Source organism: Furipterus horrens, unplaced genomic scaffold (genome assembly GCF_987537825.1).
Source record: "Furipterus horrens unplaced genomic scaffold, mFurHor1.1.pri manual_scaffold_13, whole genome shotgun sequence".
NCBI classification, from domain to species: Eukaryota; Metazoa; Chordata; class Mammalia; order Chiroptera; family Furipteridae; genus Furipterus; species Furipterus horrens.
The window spans coordinates 21,064,378-21,083,978 of NW_028327183.1; the positions used below are offsets into that span (position 1 = coordinate 21,064,378).

The 19,601-nt window shown below is 37.6% G+C and overlaps 1 protein-coding gene across 1 annotated transcript in view; it reads left to right on the forward strand.

Moving 5' to 3' along the window:
* Positions 1–1,544: 1,544 nt before the first annotated feature.
* The window catches only part of CNTNAP4 (contactin associated protein family member 4), a 236,289-nt gene continuing 218,232 nt past the window's right edge, over positions 1,545–19,601 (forward strand). The window contains exon 1 of the mRNA XM_090261235.1: positions 1,545–1,811. Coding sequence (XP_090117361.1) covers positions 1,727–1,811 — 85 coding nt within the window. The 5' untranslated portion in view covers positions 1,545–1,726. The remainder of the gene's footprint in view (positions 1,812–19,601) is intronic.

The window sequence follows — 19,601 nt, forward strand, 5'->3', positions numbered from 1 at the left end:
TTTTCCCCAGGGCCTCAGGTTTTCACTGCCACTGACAGGGGTCAGGAAGGAAGTGTACTGTGATCTGGACAGGGGGTGGGGTAGCAGTAAGTCTTAGTGTGAGAGCAGTAAAACCGGAGTCAGCACTTTACTAACTATGATCTCTTCTAGTCATTAAATTGTCTTTTCTCATTTGTTCATCTGTAAAATCAGAAAAGCAAAAATATCTCTTCTGCTTTGTTTGTTGGGAAGAGCTAAACACATTAGTTTAGCTCTTATGGTTATGCAGGAGGATGCTTTTGTCGTTTTCCCCCTTATTTCATTCATTCCATAGCAAGGCTGCTGTTGCTTAAAGGCTTATGTTTCCTCTCATTTGTAATCACCAAGAAGTGTTTGAGATGGTAGTATTTCTACTCTTATAAAACCTAGCACATTTTCAGTTAAACATCTTGACATTTATTTTAAAGAGATTAGTTTTCCCCCATGACAGCATGTGATACACTTATCGTTATGTGATATTAACTCCAGTATTTAAATATTTTATTCAAAAAATAGCAGTATCTATGAAACAGCTATTAGAAGAGTAATTTTTCTGTAGTCTTTGATCTTCTGAATTCAGGTTTTCTCCATTGGATCATTTCATTTACAACTGTATATTGTTTAGGTTGGGTGTGAGTATGTGTTTGTGTGTGTGGTTTTCTTTCTTCAGTATCCCATCATTTTTCATTTTGGGCTGTTTGGGATTTGTTATTAAATAATTTGATTGTAGAAGGCAACTGTGAGTTCACAACATAAAGCATTAATCAGAATAAATGTATCCACAGCATTTAATTTGCAGATTTGTACTCCTGATGCACCGAAATAAGAAATGTTAATTTCTTGCAGACTATTACTGGATGATTTAAAATATCTGCCAAACAGAAACGTCTATTTCCTTATGAGGAATTTTCATCATAAAATCCTGGCACCATCGCTAAAGAGGATAGTTTTATACAAATAGAAACAACAGCAAGTATGTTCCCTGAGGACAGTTTTAGCTACAATATACCAATGCTGCTTAGTTATTTCTGTCTTTTTTTAATGCTTTTATTTTGAAACATAATGCAATTTTACCTGGATGCCCTCCTGGATATTCATCAATTAGCTCTATAAGTTGCCTGGCTCTGCCAAGGACAAGACCTCCAGAAAATTGGGAAACTCTGCTACCTCGCCCCTTCCCCCACCCACATCTCTAGAGGGGAGAAAGGGGTTAAGGATTATTGGGGAATAGAGGAGGGAGCCCCGAGGAGGCCCAGGAGCCGCAGGCCGCCCTCCAGGTCCAGCTTTCATCAGCAGCTCAGGGTGCTGCTCTGAGCGCTGCTGTGGATTTGGAGGAGGGATGCTGCTGTCAATTTGTGGGACCGCTGCTGCGAAGAGTGGGCGTGGCCTCGGCGGCGTGGATGCTTGTTAGGAAAGATGCTGTGTGCTTTTTAGCGAGAACCAGGGCTGTGGTGTGTGTGATCGCGCGCGCGCGCACTTGCGCGCGCGTGAGAGAGAAAGAGAGAGAGAGAGAGAGAGAGGGAAAGAGGAAGAGAGAGGAGGGAGGAGAGAAGAGGGAGGAGAGAGGATTGGAGAAAAGAGGGAAGGAGGGAGTGAGGCTGAGAGACCCAGAGGTGCTGCAGACAGAGCTGGGAGAGGGACCGAGAACAGGGCTAGAGCGGTCGGAGAGCCACTCAAGACATTTTGAGGGAACCCAATAAATGTGAACATGGGGTCTGTCACCGGAGCTGTCCTCAAGATGCTACTTCTGTTATCTACTCAAAACTGGAACGGGGTCATAGCTGGGAATTCCTGTAAGTACACAGCAAATGATGTACACTTGCAGGGAGGCTGTCTGCAAAACTTTAATTTTGTTGTTTTGATGATTATTATTTGCGACTGAAATTGCTGCAAAGCATATTGCTCTAAATGAAGCATCATTTAAACCTTTTGCAAATATGACTGGGTTTACACCTGTCTTTCCTCTTGGTCTGGTCAAAACATGCAAAGTGTCATTTCTCTTTTTGTCTGTGAGCAGAACGTTATCCTCTTGTCTTTGAATGTTCATTGAGAAATCTCAAGTTCTAGTAAAACATTAAATTAACATCTTAACCAGGGAATAGCCTGCGAATGTCTTCACTTCTTCCTTTTTTAGAATTACTGAATTATTGGAATTATGTCTAACAAGAAAACAACTAGCAGACTTTATATTATGTTGCATTAGCTTAGATTTCTGAAGTTGGCAATTTGGCAGACTGATAGCTGGCTACATCTTTAAAACGATACCAGGCTCATAACTGAAATATACTGCAGAATTCAGGAGCAGAACTGGTGGAGGTGAACCTCAGCGTTAAGAACTGTGCCCTCTCTGCTAAAGAAGAGGACTTGAGCATGCTTGAAAGAGGGGGCTTGATTCCTACATTCTGCTAAAGGAAAAAACATCCTGGTGATTTTTCAAAAATATTATTCTTTAGTGATTGGATTCTTAACTTCATAAATTGGTGATTGAATATTCTGGTTCTGAGTTAATTGATTCAGGGAAGATTTATAAAGATCTTAAATATTCAAAATTATCTGGCAGAACTCCCTATATCCACTTTTTAGTAGAGACAGAAAAAGTTTTAAAAGTTATACGTGGCTAAAAATGTCTAAATGGAAGAATTTTCCCTTTTTGATGAATGATAAACAAGCTCTGAAAATACAACTTTTTATCCCTTTCCTGGATTTTAAAGGGAAAGCTCATTTGCTTTTCAAGAAAGGGGTATGAGGCCTGTTGAGGAATTTATATAGCTGCCAAGTAAGCTGGTTTAGTTTGGGGGTGGTGGTGGTGGTGGTTACAAATAAGCCAGTAATAAGGTGTTGCCACAATACATCCCTTGTGAGCACTGAAGTGCTGTCATGTGGGAAGAACATTGGAAACGACCTTCCTGGTACAAGTCAAATGTCCATTTATACTACATGGCTACTGTGATTTTGTGTTTGCCTTCATTATCAACTCATTTAATGGCATAGTGTGTGTATCATTCTGAAAGAAGAGAACTTCACTGGATGCGGCACTGTGTTTCAGATTCAGTTTTAGTTTCGGCGTATAAGAATCCTATGAGCCAGTAAAACGTGCCTATTTTTACCTAGTCAAATTCTTGGAATGCTGTGGTGGTAGCATGTGACAAACATGGCATCAGTCAAACAATAACAACACTAGCACACACACACAAAGTTTTGTAAGAAAGGCATAAATAATTCATCCTCCAACTACTGAAGTTCAACAAAAAAGGGAGGCACTAGAGGTCACTCTCACAATGTAATGCACATCACTTGAAGCATCCTTCCCTTAAGAAAAGCAGAGCTTACATCTGGCCTAGACACAGCCATGTCTTTCCCATACACCGTCAGCATTTGGGTTTATAGCATATTGATGTGATTGATTGGACTACAAGCTGTTTACATTTGTTTGTTTTCTTGATGTCCAATAAAAGGCAGATCAACATTAAATAGCTTTCTTTTGAAATGTATCTTCTTAGTACAGGAAAGACAAGTTGCTGAGATCTAAGGAGAGCAGATATTCATGGATGCTTAACTCTGGCTGAGTCTGTCTCTGACACTTAAAAATTCAATCCTGGCCCTGTATTCTGTCAATCTTGGTTTGTTCAGGAAGTATTTTAATATCCTCCCAAACATTTGATAAACCCGAGGAACCTGTACAATTTCAAATTATTAGGAGAATTTAGATATGAAAGTTGGAGTTCTTGATTGCCATATGTGAGTTGACAGTTCTTAAAGTGTCAAAAATGCAGTGAAGTGACTTAAACATAATTAAAGTTACATTTAGTAATTTCTTCTTAATATCACTTTGGCAGTATGATTTGCAGCAATGTATATAAAAGAAAAAATTGAAAAGGGGACAACTGTAATTGAAAAACCAAAATAAAATAAATAAAAAAAAAAAGAAAATAAAGAAAAAATTATTTCTCAATTTTTATTTTAGTTTTAAGCCTTAGTAAGCCTTTTTTGGAAGGATGCAAAGTTACTTATTACCAAGGTACTTCATATGTTTTTATCCTTTCTGGAAGGATGTTTACTAGCGAGATTGGGGTTTAGTGTATGGACAGGTGACCATCAGCTAGCATGAGCATTTTTAAAGGTGTTACACAGTAACTCCAATAATTATTCTGGACAAGACTTTATATTAAAGCACGAATCAATCTTGAATACCAATATTAAAGCAGGGATAACTGGATATAGATAAAGATAATTAAAGGTCAGTTTTTCAGGTGAATAAGATCTTCTCCCTTTATTTACATCTGATTCACCAGAGCAAATCTGTTATCCACTCAGTCAGCCCGAGGCTGCAGTGTAAAAGCTTTCATGGGACAGGACTCTGTAAACCAGACATAGCTCAGGAATTAGGTGCAGTTTAATTTGGAGGTTAGTTGATCTAATTAATCAACAGGGAAACTATAGATTAGAAGGATTCTGTGCAAACACACACACATATACACATACATGTTCATGTATATATACAGTGGTGGGCAAAAGTAGGTTTACAGTTGTGAGTACACAAAACAATTTATCCTTTTATTATTATTTATTAATTATTGTATTATTTTCCATATAAACAACTGTAAATCTATATTTGCCCCACCCTGTACATATTTATGTGTATATATGTATATAAATATGTATAAACCACCGACCCATGTGCTCACACATTTTTGGTGTCTCTGCTTACTCTTTATCTGTCTAAAGATAAAATATGTTGAATGGACCATGTTCTTTGCCTACTAGTGCCCTATGTGACATTACAAAAGCAGTGAACCAGTCCAGGTCTTTGCTCTTTGCTTTGATCAAGATGAGTTTCTTATTATAGTAAGGGGTCCCTTTCATGAAAAGTTAGAGACAGATTCCTGTAGAAGGGCTTGGTCTTTGAGACATTGCACAGGCTGTTGGTGCCTTCATTTGCTACTAAGAGACATGAGCTGAGAAGGGAGTCATCTCTTTATTTTATAATCACTCTAATGAACCCACATTTTCTTTCTGACCATTAAAATGTTGGGTTGACTCATCACACACACACAAAAAAGCACAGGTATAAGTAGTAAGGCAACTAAGAGTTTGCTTTCATTTTTACTCTTGCAGATTATGTGATGGAGGCTCTTTGGCCTCAGGTATACTGAGCCTTACTCTGAGAATAGTTACTTTTCACCAGGTAGCTTATGAATAACTTAGTTAGAAGTTAACTTCTCTCTGCATTCTTTCTTTTCTCTAATCAAAATAAAGTCTATGTCTGGTACCTACCCTGAAGGAGCACTAAGGAATATGTTAAAATCAGCAATAGATAAAGGTGATTGCTTGAGCAGAGGGATTACTCCTCTGGACTCTGTAATGTAACCTGAATGCAACTGAACAGATGTTCAAATTATTAAAACTCAACCTTGTAATTCTTTCTAGAAGCTGCTTCATTTATCCTTCTCCCCCAAATTCCTCTCCATAGCAGAAAACACCTACCATATAATCATAAAGTACTGATGAAATATAACTGTATGATGCAATGCACAAATAGCTGGCCATCAGACATAGAGGAGAGCACGCACGTTGGCTCACTTTTCTAACAGCAATACTGATTTTCATCAATTTGGTACATTCTTCCTACTCCTGATTGCATTCAGCCTCATCATTTTTTATAGGAACAGCCTCCCACTGTGGGAATAACAGCCCATAGCTAACACAGGGTCAAATATATGACTTTCAGACGCTATCTAGAGGTTGCTCTAAGTAACAAACATTTGACATCTTCTAAAATTAATTTTGCAATTTGTATCACATATACGATTCCTTAATGGGAGCCAATCTCTATATCAAAATTGAATTAATTTACCTCTTGAGTGAAAACATATTAATAGAACAGCAGTTGTAAGATAATGTAATATGTAGCTCAGAGGTTGGTAAAACGTGACCGATGGGACAAAGCTGACCCACTGCCTCTTTTGTATGGCCTGTGAGTGAAGAATGGGTTTTACATTTTTAGATGTTTGAAAAAAAATTAAAAGGAAAAGTCTTTATGGCACAAAACAATTTTGTAAAACTCAAATTTCACTTATCCATTCTTCTCATTAATAGAGCTATATGGCAAAACATTTCTCTTAAAATTGATTTTTCTCTTGTTACATAAGGACCTACATATTATTCTTTACTTACTGGTCCTTTGTAGAAAAAGTTTGTTGACACTGATTTAAATAATATACAATATGATATAATGATGAGGCATGGATAGTGTATTAGTTATACTGCTATGATAAAATATAGTTGTAAATATTAGCACACAGATACATACTTGTAGGGTTCTGGAAGAGAAAGTAATCACTACTGTTGCCAGGAACTATAACAGAAGAAACTTCCCAGTTAGTATCTTCTTCACAAATTTCCTCTTACAGATTTCATTGTTCAAAAATCTTATTGTAGTGAGTATGAATTATTTATGACTATTTGTAAAGTTTCAGCAGTTTTGGTTGCTAAAGGGGCACTTTCAATCTCAAGTAATCCCATAAGAAGTTCAATAGACTCTATAAGTAATTTGACTAAGAATTCTGTTGATATTTTATATTTTCATGAGTATAAAATATTCCACTGCATACTCATCAGAAACTTGTGTTTGGAATCACCAAATGTGGGAGGGAAACTATCTTGCTGGAAGAACGTGCTTGCCCCCATGACTTTTTCTGTGGCAGCTTCCTGGGAATTCTGAAATTGGCAAACTTTCTAGAATAATTTGAAATTAGATTTTCATTTAAGCACTGCCCACTGAGAATTCTTAGTAATTAAGTAGGTGCCTTTCACCTACGCATGCCAAGGTAATTAATTTTTATGTCAATGCCTTGTCCATTCGGAATTGTATTTATTTTTCTTCTATAAGAACTGATGATTTGCCTCATTTTATTTACATTACACTCTTTACAGTGTTTTGAAAAAGTTTAAGTTAAAAACTATAATGAGATATAATATTTAAAAAACTCCTTCCATTGAAATTCCATTATAGCATGTTTTTTCCCAGATAAATGGCCATGTTAAAATAACTTATTTTAATAATATTGTTTATAATGTTTCATCTGTAATACAGATTTATATCTTAAAAAAAAATCAAAGACAATCTAGGATTCTCATAGAGTTTACAGAAATGTGACTTCCTCTCAAGTGTCAAGAATTGTGATGGGGTTCATGACTACTCATTCTGAATAGATGATAAGAGATAGTAACACGTTACATGATTCTAATATTTTTACAATAGAGTATCAGTCTTGCTTTACAAATACCTATTTTTCACAATCTGATGCTATATTTAGAATTTGAATCCTTTTTATCTCTGATAGATCGATATTGCAGCCTTGATGTTGTCAGCTAATGCGTCAGCCAACCTTTAGGTTGCCAGTTAGTCAGGTTATCGAAGGAGTCCTTCACTGCCCTTTCTAAGAATCTTTTCTTTTCTCCTTAATGACTAGAAGTTTACAGAATGGCTTAGCCCCTGAAAACAGTAAGAAGAATAATAAGGATTTATCCAACTTGTTACATAAATCCCAGAAATGCATATTCAGATTGGTGGGGGAATATTTCTGGTGAAATCTCAAATAATGTAGGCTTTAACTGAATTTTTCCAGTGTTTCAATAATTGCTTAGTTTTTAAAAAAAATATTTTTGTTGATTCAGAAATTGTAGTGTCAATAACTTGCTTAGTATTTATCTAGAATCATTGCAATTTTCCAAGTTAACTAGTATGATAGGGAAGGGTGAACCTATCACAGAATATGTGCTTAAAATAGAAGATGTTTTGTGAATTAACTGCATTCATGAGGCGAAATGATCTGTGTTGTTGCTGGTAGTGGGGTGAATTCTCGTAGAATATTTAGATGATTGCTCTTATTGGTATCTCAGTTAGAAACTTGCAGAAATACTCTTTAACAAATGCATCTTTAAAAACAGGTCTTGAATTGTAGCAGCAAATGTTAAGATCAGTTTGATTTCGGTCACTTAAAAACGTCTCAAAAAGAGAAATAAATGCCCCAAACTAAAAAATAGGGTGCTTTAAGAAACATTGCTGACAATCACTGGGAAGTCCTTTTTAAAGGAAAAAAAAACTCATCAAAAAGCCTCAGTTAACTGAGTACACTTAAATGAAATCACTTACCATTAAGATTCACGTTGTAATTAAAACTTTGAGTTTTTTTAAGAAGGTTTAAATTTTCTTAAGAAATGATATAGTTTACTCACAGCTCTCTTACAATAAATTACATTTCTAAATAACAAAGACGTCATTGACCGTAGGGTTATCTTACCTTTTTGGGGAAACTTTGATGTCTGAGATTTCAACATTTAAATTTTTCCATGAGTACTAAGGCTGTAATTGTCTGTCAGTGTGCCTCAATTAGGCAGATATGTATTTATTTGACTTCTAGAATTATAGTTCCTTGTTTATAGTCTACGAATTTACCCTTTTCAATGCTGATTACTGCAGCGTTCTGGTGACTCTCTGTTGGTAAGGACCAGATCTGATCTATTATGGCACACGTGAAGATATTTTTGTGTCCCAATTGACTTTGGAAGATACAACTTTTTCCAAAATGTCTTTGGCTACGGTATTCACATGCATAGTACCTGAAACTCTACGGTATTATGTAATGGAAAAGAATGCACATGCAAAATCCATACAAATTACCATTATCACTTCAGGAAGATTGGTATTTGGAAGAGGAAGAGTATGTGTAATTTTTTTTTCTCCCAATGAGTTTTCATTACAGTTCATGGAAAAATGGTACTCTGGTAATAAAACTGGAGAAATAGCATAACAGGAGGTAAAAATGAGCCTGTTTATGTTATAGTTAATGAGTCATTCCAATGTAATAATTGGAAAAGTGAGTGAAGCCTGAAAACATTTGACATCTTAAGTATTTTAAAATTAGTAACTATAAAAATTTTAATGCCATAAGTATTTAATAGAGAAGTGATGAAATTTACCCCTAAGGTTTTTAGATCACAAAGGGGAAAAAAATGGTATGATATGTATCATTTGGCCTCAAGCATTAATTTTTTTAAAAAACTAAGTGCCTCTTCATTACTTAGCAGTGTTCTAGAATGAGATATTATGCACTTCTAAATTATAAAAGACATATTTGTTTCTGAAACCACTTTTTTTCCCCACTGTCAGTTATGATACTTACATGTGAGGTCACGGATTGATATTAGTTTAGAAACAGCATATAAATATATAAATTCACCTGCCTTCCTAAATTACATTTATCGTATAGTTTTTAGACAAACTATAACCTGTACTTCTTTACTTGACTTACTCTGCAGTTGTATAACCTATACAGAAATATTTTTAAATGTCCTTTGAGTAAGGGGACTGATAAACGCAACTTGGGATTGGTCCCAAGTCTTGGAGTTGGTAGCTACCTGGATGACATTGAACAGACATTGGGACCTGTGGCCCAAAACTGAGAGCTTCATGTTTTCCTGTCAGTATAAACTAATTACCTGTGTGATACCAGAGCCAATGGAGAGATTTCTTGAAAATTTTGATTCCCTCTTGGCTAATAGCTTTCCTCTAAAAGATTGAATACATATTTAGGTCTTCAAGACTTGTCTTTAGTTTTATAAGTTCTTAATATGTTTGTCCTTGAAAATATGTTAATCAGCAGATAACCAAGAAGAAGGAACTAAATTGAAAATGACCTGTGAGGGGAATGAGTTGCTGAGAAGAAATTGTCAGTGTGCGTGTGCGTGTGCGTGTGTGTGTTTGCGCGTGTGTGTATGAGTGCGCATGCTTACAGGACATGCGTATGTGGGTGGGAATTGTACAATGGTCCATATTGGTAGAGAAATGGGAACCATTGCCCATAGGTGACACATTTTTAACTAAGTTGTGGTGGAATGTAGAATACAATTATTTCTTATTTGCCACCGTGCCAGAATAGTCTTCAGTATGGTTTTAAAACAGTATGTGGGCTTAAAAAATAGCAAGAGGCCTTTTGAGATCCAGTTTAAACTCATCATCGACAGAGGGACAGTGTTGCCCTTTTTGACCCCAAAGAGCTTTATTTTCTAGGGTATGATAAAGACCTCAGGGTCCCCAACAGTTAACTCAATTCCTATTAATTCCCAGGGTGCTGCTCTCCCTGAACCTGGCAATGAAAGCAGAAAATGACATGACAGGCTTTGGCTTTAAAACCACTAGATAAATTGAAGCCTAATTTAACTCAAGAAGACAATGCCATAAAGTGACGCTGGTCCCAGGAGAAGGGCATTATAAGCAAAGATGAACGTTTTCACACCTTTCACACCTACCTCTGAATTTTGGCTGACTTTAAACAAAAAGAATCTATCTCCAAGGCAGAAAGTTGCATGGATGCTTAGCAATCCTCATAATTAAGGATTTATAATACATATTTGCATTTGCCATGTTTTAGATGTTTAGGATTTAATTAAAAGAACATTGCTAAAATAAAAGCAATTCTATCTTAAGTGGTGGTGAGGGAATTCTGTGCAAGGTTCTAAAGCTGCTCAATTAGGCTCTTTTGTTCCGTTGTGTGTATGATTTCTGTGCTTATTTGAGCTGTTGTACTTTAACATAGAGCCTGTATTACAGTCCTGTGAAGGAAACTTCATATGCCTGTAAAATGTCATAACCCAACCTCAAGTATCATAACACTTGTAGCCTTTCCTAACACAAACAAAAGAGAGATATAATTTGGGAAAAGAACTAGAATCCATTTAAGAAAGTAAAGAGCAAACACTGATGATAACTTTTCAGTTTCTCAAAATCATAGCATCCTAGTGGACCTAATCACAAAATGGAACATGATAAAATATTTCATAGGCAAACACATCTACTAGAGAAATAAAAAAATGTAGGCTAATAAAAATATGGTTCTGGAGTTGTAGGTACTAAGAATAAAATGGTGATTACAATAATATGCCGTGCTTGGCATAGAAACCTGAGCCGTTCATTGACTGGTGTGGCCTTGTAAATGACCACATTCCTTTCTTGAAAGCCTATGGAATGGTTTATTTCCTAGTCTCTCTATAATTGCAACATGAAATAGATTAGCATGAAAAGAACCATTCTCTGGAGAAGATGCTGGCAGTTCTCTGAGTTAGCAAAACCGGCCTTCCATGATCATTCTCCTCTCATTTTACTGGTTGTGAGGCTGGCCTGGCTGTGGCATCTGTCATCTCGGCGATTGCCAAGACCGATTTGGCTGATAACTACTGGAGAGGCAGCAGTGCTCCTCCTCCCTCCCTTCTTCCTGGGATTCCTGTGCCTTTTGATTCCATATCATACATTATTTTAAAATACTACACGTATTATTGTACTTTTAGGTAAGTTTTCTATAATGCATTGATATAATCAGTTTTAAGATTTTTATCGAAAGAGAAATCAAGTCTTGCTGTGCAGATATTTCATTGTTAGGCGTTGTCAACATTAAGTCCAGACATTAGCTCAGCAAACAAAATACCTTCTTACTCTGCATTTGCTGTTCTCCCCACGTGTGTCTGTCTTAACTGCTTGGTTTTCCTCTCAGTCCCACGCCCAGCCCCACGTCCTCTCGCCTCTGTCATCTGGCCTTTATATCTTCTGTTTCCTTTGCCTGAATTGCCCTCAATCACTTATTTCTAAATCCTCTTGGAAAACTTCTACACAGAGCAAGCCTAACCTCCTTTCTCTATGAAGTCTTACTTGGGGATTGGACCACCCCAGCTCTTACCAATCTCTTAGCGGAAACTCCATAGCTCCTCGAGTGTCTGCCTGCTTCTGCCCTGACATAGAGTAAAAAACTGATTGAAAAAAAAGCCTCCTTTACCAAACTGTACACATCTCTGAAGGGCAATGGTATTATCGTAACCAGTTCTGTATCTGCAACACCTGGCGCAGGGCCTGGAGTAGGGGGGTTATTCAGTAAATCTGGAAAGAACACACGGATAGACGGCTTTTTGTTTCAGTTGAAACACACACACACAGAAGAAAAAAGAGGCTGGATAAATTGGAGTATTGTAAGCTATTTTAATAATGAACAAGTCATTTTTATTTAGAGGACCATTTATTTTTGCTGTTTTTAAAACTTTATTTGGTTTCATATTTATCTTATTACATTTCATTTATTTAGGTTTAATACTTCATTCCAGTCTGTCATAATCCATTAAGATGCATGTTATCATGGCCATCTTACTATTATTGTTTCTTGCTATCTCGCTCTTTCCTTCCCTGTCTCCCTTTTATTTATAGATAATACAATTTGATAGGCCACTGTATCAAATCCTTTGGACGGAGGACTCTCAGTGGACAAAGGAATGGTCCATCAAGAGCGTCAAGTTGGGAGGGTGGCCTGTGCCCCCTCCACCTCAGCAGCACCTCCCCAGTCATCTCTTTCCATTTGGAAAGTTGTATTGCAAAGTCCTCTCCACCTTCCAGGATGAAATTTTCACCTCATTCATCTCTCTTGGACCTATTTCCTTTATGTTGGCCTTTATTTTACATTTTCCTGTTTGCAGACCTTTCTCCTTTACAGAGGGTAGAAGAAAATTAAAATTAGTTTTCCATATATTTTTTCGCATCCTCATTAGCTTTAGAAAGAGTGTACCTGTAGCTTCCTTGCCTTCTTTTGCCTACAAATGTCTTTAGCAATTCTTTACGAGCACTGATGAGTTCTATGCTTTTATTTTCCTCTTTTTATTGCACTCATATTCGTTTTTTATTATTTCCCGTAACACTTTATCACCGTATGTAGATTCATCCCCTGTTTCTTCCTCCTCATTGTATATGTTTGTGATTTTATAGTTCATAGTTTCCACACATGTTAACATGCATTATCATTAATAATGGCAACTGTTCCTTTTGCATTGGGCTCTGTGGACTCTAAGGTGGCGGAGCGCACCTCGCAGGTCTGTGGGGCAGATGCTATTATCACTGTTTTACAAACTAGGAAACTGAAAATTAGGAGGTCCTTCCAAAGCCACTGAATAAGGAAGAATAGAGCTGAGACTGGGACCAGGCTTCAAGGCCAAATCCATTGCGCTTTGAAATGCAACATACTCATCGTCTCCTCTAAAAGCACCTTTAAAAGGTCCTTTAAAAGCACCTCCTCTCAGTATTAGAAGCCACACATGCCTGTTCTCAGGGCTCCCTCTTTGGTATGATAAATTCTAAGGTAATATCCTTGCTTTATTCCAAGGATTCTGTCACTTGTATTTTATCAACAAGCTCTTCCTTACTACTCTGAGTGAAGTGTTAAGCATCTCTCAGTGTATGTAACTATAAAATATTCCGCCTCTGAATGCACTCTGACCCGCGCCCCCTCATCCCTGCCTTGCTCCTTGGTATCCAAAGACCTAGTCACTTGACCCAATTTTTTTCTCAGAGTCAACCATTTCCAGAGCTGCCATAACAAAATACCACAAACTGGCTAAACAGCAGAGATGCATTTTCTCAAAGTCCTGGAGACTGGAAGTCAAAGATGAGGGGGCCGGGAGGGTGGGTGTCTGGTGCAGCCTCTCTTCTTGTCTTGCTGTGTTCTCATGTGGCCTTTTCTCTGTGTGTGTGATCAGTGAGCGGGACAGCTGTGGTATATCTTCTTCTTGTGAGGATACTGGTACTATAGCAGTTGGGGCCCCGCCCTTATGATCTCACTTAGCCTTCATTGTCTCCTTAACGGCTCTGTCTCCAGATATAGTAACATTAGAGGTTAAAGTTTCAATATGGGAGTTGGGTGGGGGACACACAATTCAGTCCATCACAAATGTCCTTGTCGGCAATTGCCTGAATGAAGAGACTTTTCTCTTGGTGTTTGGGAGAATCTTTGAAAGTTTAACAGCAGGTATATTGCTTTTCCTGACTGAAACTTACAAAGTGAGTGAAGCTGTCTTTGAATTCCTCTTCAATGGTGTTGCTGGGATCCCAGGTGGTGCTTCCATCCATTAGCTCCCACTGCCTTGTTGCCACAGGGGGTGGCCACTAACCTGTCCCTGCTCTTTCTTTCCTTTTATTGTCACCTGATGCTGTCTAGCTGCCTCTTCCTGAGAGTGTCTGAGATCCCTTCCAGGTGTGCACCTTAATGATATAAAACAAAAATACCTCTCCACAATTTCCCAACAGTTTTTATCTTTGAAGCAAGCCATTTCCTTTGAGTGCATTATTCGAGGCTGTGTTCCCCTTCCAACAAGTCTTAGAGATACACAGGATGATAATTTACTGCCTTTTATTAAAATCGCCTCTTTATTTATCACCTACACTCCCACAGCAGCCATCACAAATATTATTTTATCCCCTTTCAAATTACCTTCTCCTTTATGTTCCCAAGCTCCGGTTGTGTGGTAATTTGCTCTGTGTGTTTCTCATGTCCCCTTCCCCAAAGTTGATTTTGCAGCTTGTTTCCTCTGGCACTTTTCCACTTCTAGTCTCTAGATCTCATCGCACACAGATTCTCTGTTTCCTTTCTGTGATACCTTATATGAGTAGCCCCAAACAAACAAACAAAACATAAATAAAACAAGCAATCATCATTCTAATGACGTCTTTAAATTCAATTTCAAATTTGTCTAATTCTAAATTTGCAGACCGCCCTCCTCATCTCGGGAATTGGGACAGATGTTTGCCAAACATTATTTCACTCCATCCTCACACGGCATCTGTTCCCGCCCAGCCATTTCTTAGCGCGTGCTTTCTCATCCTCTCCGCTGCGGCGCTCTTGTGGCTCAATAGTCTTTGTGTTTGTCTTCTCTAATGGTTCATAGTAACCTATGAGGTGGATGTGCTCTTATTTAAACATTCCTCTATTTTGAACCAATTGGTTGTTCATTGATTTATTTTTAGATTCTCTTAGTCTACCAATGTCTGCTTCCAGTTGTATATGGCTGTCTTAAGAGTCTGTAATTCTCGAAGATCAGAGTATCTTTAACCATTTACAAATGTCAGTCATGAAGTGTTCAATGTCTTTATCCCACTTTGGCAAAAATACAAATTTTTTTGGAAGGAGAAATTTAAAGCCATAGCTGTCTTACACCTTTTTTTTTTTTTTTTGGCTCAAGAAGTTATAACCCTTAAAGCTGGTTCTGTGTCTCTCCTAGCAGTATCACATGTTCGAACATGAATCAGAGGACGTAGGTAGAGATTGCCATGTCTGACAGATCTCAGAAGTGCATCTGTCACCCTCCAGGAAACCTGCTCACTCATCAATTGGTCCTGTCACTTATACACACAGCCGTCTCATCTCTGCAGCCTTTCACAGAAGCATCAATCATCTCGACAGGTGTCCCTCTCAGGAGCCTCTGATGGGCAAATGCAGGTTTGGGTTGTAAGCGTGAGCCCAGGGTCTTCTCCAGAATGCAAGAGTCACTATTTATGGGAAGAATCTCTTAGCTGCTATATCACTCCTCCCTTAGATTTTGATTTCCTTCTTGCACCTTAGAGTTTTGTCTTCCTTTAAAAAAATTTATAATTTCTCTTATATTTTTGAGAAAAATCTCAACATTTCAGGAAAACAGATTAGTATTTCTCAATACTTTTATTTCTTCTGTAATCAGGGAAAGCAATCTATATTTTATGAAGATCACAATGAAAAAGAAAACACTTCAGATTTACGATGTTGAATGAGAACTCTGTTTCCATTGGTAAACCAGCACCAGTATGACTTGAGTGAGTCTCCAAGTGTGTAGATACGATTCTGGAGATATCTGATGTGACTTTAATATCAGATATTAATCCCAATCTCTTATTTAAAAAAGAAAAATATCAGAGACATTTAGGGCACTTTGTGCCTTATTCTTTCTTTGACTGTTGACTCCTATTGTTCTAGCTTAGCTGTCTTTACAGTTATGTCTGAGGCTCTTAATATTTCCTCCTTTTTATACACAAGCAATACACTACACCTTTAAATATCTGTTCTTCCAAACAAAGCAACCATATTATAATTTCAATAATGTTTTCTTTGATATAATAGTGTCGATGAGCTGCTTTCTAGTCTCCTCCCTATCTTCCTGGTTACACAAGGAAAAAATATTGCAAGAAAGTGATTTTGTAGGGCATTAATAAATTGGTTCTAAAATTAATTTCTTCATTTGAATAATACATTTTTTAGGTGGACTTCTGTAATTCTTCACTTAAGGCAATATTTCACAAAGTATACCATCACAGTTTTATAGCTATTTGCTTGTAACTAATTGGATATTGGTAAAAATAAATGTATTTAATCACACACTTCATATGCTAGGCAAAACACCAGGTGAAATACTACAAGCAAATGGCTAATCCTAGAATTGATATTTATTGCATCTTTTAGAATGAAACTTTTTTATTAACAGGTAAAACTGATGCTTCAAACAGAATGTAATGTTTTCAACCCAGTGGTTTGAAGTGAGAGTTGTGATCAGTTTTTGTTCCTTATGTTTAACAGACATTTCTTAAGCCACACATTCTTCTAAAAGTAAGAGCTGCAAACAGAGGAAGTCCCGCTCTGTCTGCCCAGTTAACATGTTAGGGTTCTGCTTATTTCCTCAGTGAGCATCTGGCCATTCAATCTCTAAAACAGCTACATGAGGATTTCTTGTTCTAGTCAGGGTAGTGGAGTAAAATCATAAATCCCTGCCATTCAGGGATCCAAAACCAAACGGGGAAGACAAAAAGATATTTCTTAAAGTAACTCTAATAAAAAGCAGACTATAATACACATACTTAATCTAGATTTCTGATGTAATGCCATTCTGATTTATTTGGTAACGTATGTATTTCCTCTCATTTCTTTTAAAAAAAACAATAAATGACCAGTAATATTACTAGAGTTGATACGAGTTTTTATGTTTTTCACTGACTGTGATTTGATAGTTTGGATATTTATCCCTATGAATTATAGAAGGTGAATAAGTTCCATGTTAAATGAACCCTGTAATTGCACACTTGGGGACCCTGCTTATTTTTCAGTAGGTATTGATGTTTTAGAGAAAGAAAGAAAGAATAGCTAAGTATATTATAAACGTGTTTGGTGAGATAATGTTTACTTTCCCAGGATGTATTTTATTTCATACAATTACTCTTCACTGGGTTGGGCAATTGTTCAAGTCTATTAAAGTGTTCCTTACCCTTGTAATTTCTGAGGCCTTTTGGGGTTTTACCTTACTCTGTTCATTTTATTCATTTAATCACTCAACAAGTATTTAGTGAGCCTCTACACTGTGCTACTATCATTACACGTTTGCAGCACCAGTGGTTTTGAAATGCTCTAATGGTCGGAGTCAGTAACTTCCTGTTAACAATTGAGAATGGAAGTTTTGACTTCCAAATCCATAATGTCTTCGTGATAATATTTTATACTTGAGGTTGTGCTTTTCTTTAAAACAAAGTCCAGTACTGTTCAGGGTGCTTTCAAGGTTGGCACCGTTGGCCCAGGCACTCTTCTCAATCCGTACTTTGGTGAATTTGTAACCAGCCCACTCCGGCTTAGAGCTCAGCGTCTGGTTCTGTAGCAGAGCACAGCACAGTGTGACAGGGGCGACGAGAGAGTGAAACATAAGGCGTTCGGGGTGGTGATAGGCAGAGCATCAGAGGAAGCTATTTCTGGAGAGGTAAATGGGAGAGCCAGGAAGGGAGAGAAGGGGGTGGCACATTCTGGTTAGAAGGATTCCTGCAGAGGCATGGAGGCCTCGCGTGCACCCCAGGTAGTCCAGGTGGACTGGCCAGAGGGGAGATGGGGCAGCAGCTAAAGCTAAAGAAGTAGCCCTGAAGTGGCCAGGTCATGAGGAATCCTGTATACAGCGCTCAGGACTACATTTTTTACCTAGAATCCTGAAAGGGTCCTCTTAATGTTGTGTTATGGACACACATGTATGACACTAATTAGATTTTCACTTTGTAAAGTTATAACTCTTGGCAAAATGAAGGGTGGGAATGACGAGGGAGAGGTATGGAATCTAACCTGGGGGCATAGGAATCAGATATTTAGCTGTTGAGTTAATTCATATAAGAAGTAATAAGAGCTGCGAGAGAGGGACAGTGGTGATCACAAGCAGGCAGCAGGCTTTTTCCACCTGAACGTGCAAGACTGACAGGATGTCAGGACTGCTTGAGGGCAGAATGGCACGGCAGCAAGAAGAGATCAATCCAGTTGGTGGCCTTTACTTTTGTTTATCTCTTGTTTGTCTCTTCCTTCTCTACAAAGGATCATTGTTAAAGGTTTTTGAGGTTGTATGTGACACATACAATGCAATGTTTTACAGAGATTCATGGCACACAGATATATTGAGTAGAGTCTTTCTGAAATAAGGCTTATACAGAATACTTTGGGCCTTGATGTTGTCGCAGTTTAATGACATCTCTTCTTTTTGGCGGGACAAGAAGATATCCTGAATTAAAGGTTTTATGAGTGTTCTCCTTCCACATAGCTGATACTATTATGGTTTTCCTGTCTCTTGCTCAAGTATCTACCTTCATTCCACCCAGTTGGCTCAAATAGTAAAGATTCAATACTTGCACCTTATGATTGAAGGCCAAATTTCAATAGTTGGATTGTTTAGATGCTTTGGGACAAATACGGCCTAGATTGAAGTTTCAGTCACTTGATGTGTAAAAAGAGGACCTAGATGACATGGAAAAGCAACGGTTAATTAAAATTTTACGATGGGCTCTTTAAGTTGTGTTTAATTAAACATCTACCAAATGACTGCCATGTTGAAATATGAATAGAAAACAGGTGTATAAAGAGAATGCATAGACTCTGCTCTCAAACCATAAGGGAGGAAGGGAGAGAGAAAGAGAGGGAGAGAGAGATATATATATATAAAAGAGAAGAGAATGGGAAATGATATAGTTCATTATGATGGTATTAAATGTACCAGTTTTGGAAATGCCAGCATCATTTGGAGTCCTTTTCTTTTGCTGTATAAGGATTCAGAAGCCATAGGTGAATGCTATTAAATTATTGACCATATTCAATACCTCTAAGCACTGAGAAGAGCTGAGGCAATTGCCCCCCCAGAGAGCTTTAATTCTCCAGTGTGTTCTGCAGTGTTACACAGTCTTGTGGGATTTATAATCTGTGGCAGAAAAGATTTGAGGCTTTCGGTTACTCTCCAATGAAAACTGTTACATTTTTAAAATACACCTCTGGACATATGCAGCTATGAAGAAAAACCTGGAAGGGTTTCACTCAAAGTTGTTAAGAAATAAGCATGAAAATGTGCTCATGCCTGCCGCGCCAGCACACGTGTCTGTACGTACTCCTTGTAGAGGAGCTCAGCATGTAGTTTTCCTTCTGAAAACTGTTTACTCCAAAAGATCCTCCAAGTTCAAGTTTAAGCTGTATGATTTAGACCTGTCTTAGGAATGTGTCCCTTTCTCTGAACAGTTACTGCCTAGATGGACTCACAAACAACATGGGACCACTCTTCCTTTAGGAGAAGATGAGCCTCATAAATAACCCTATTTAGAAAAAATGACAGAGATACAACTTACTAATTTATAAATGAACTCAGAGGATTTATGAAAAATAAGAAGGAAAGCTCTTTTTTAAAAAAGTGCTTTGGTGTATTGAACATCAGAATTTCAAGTATGAGAAAACCAATAACTGGTCTTT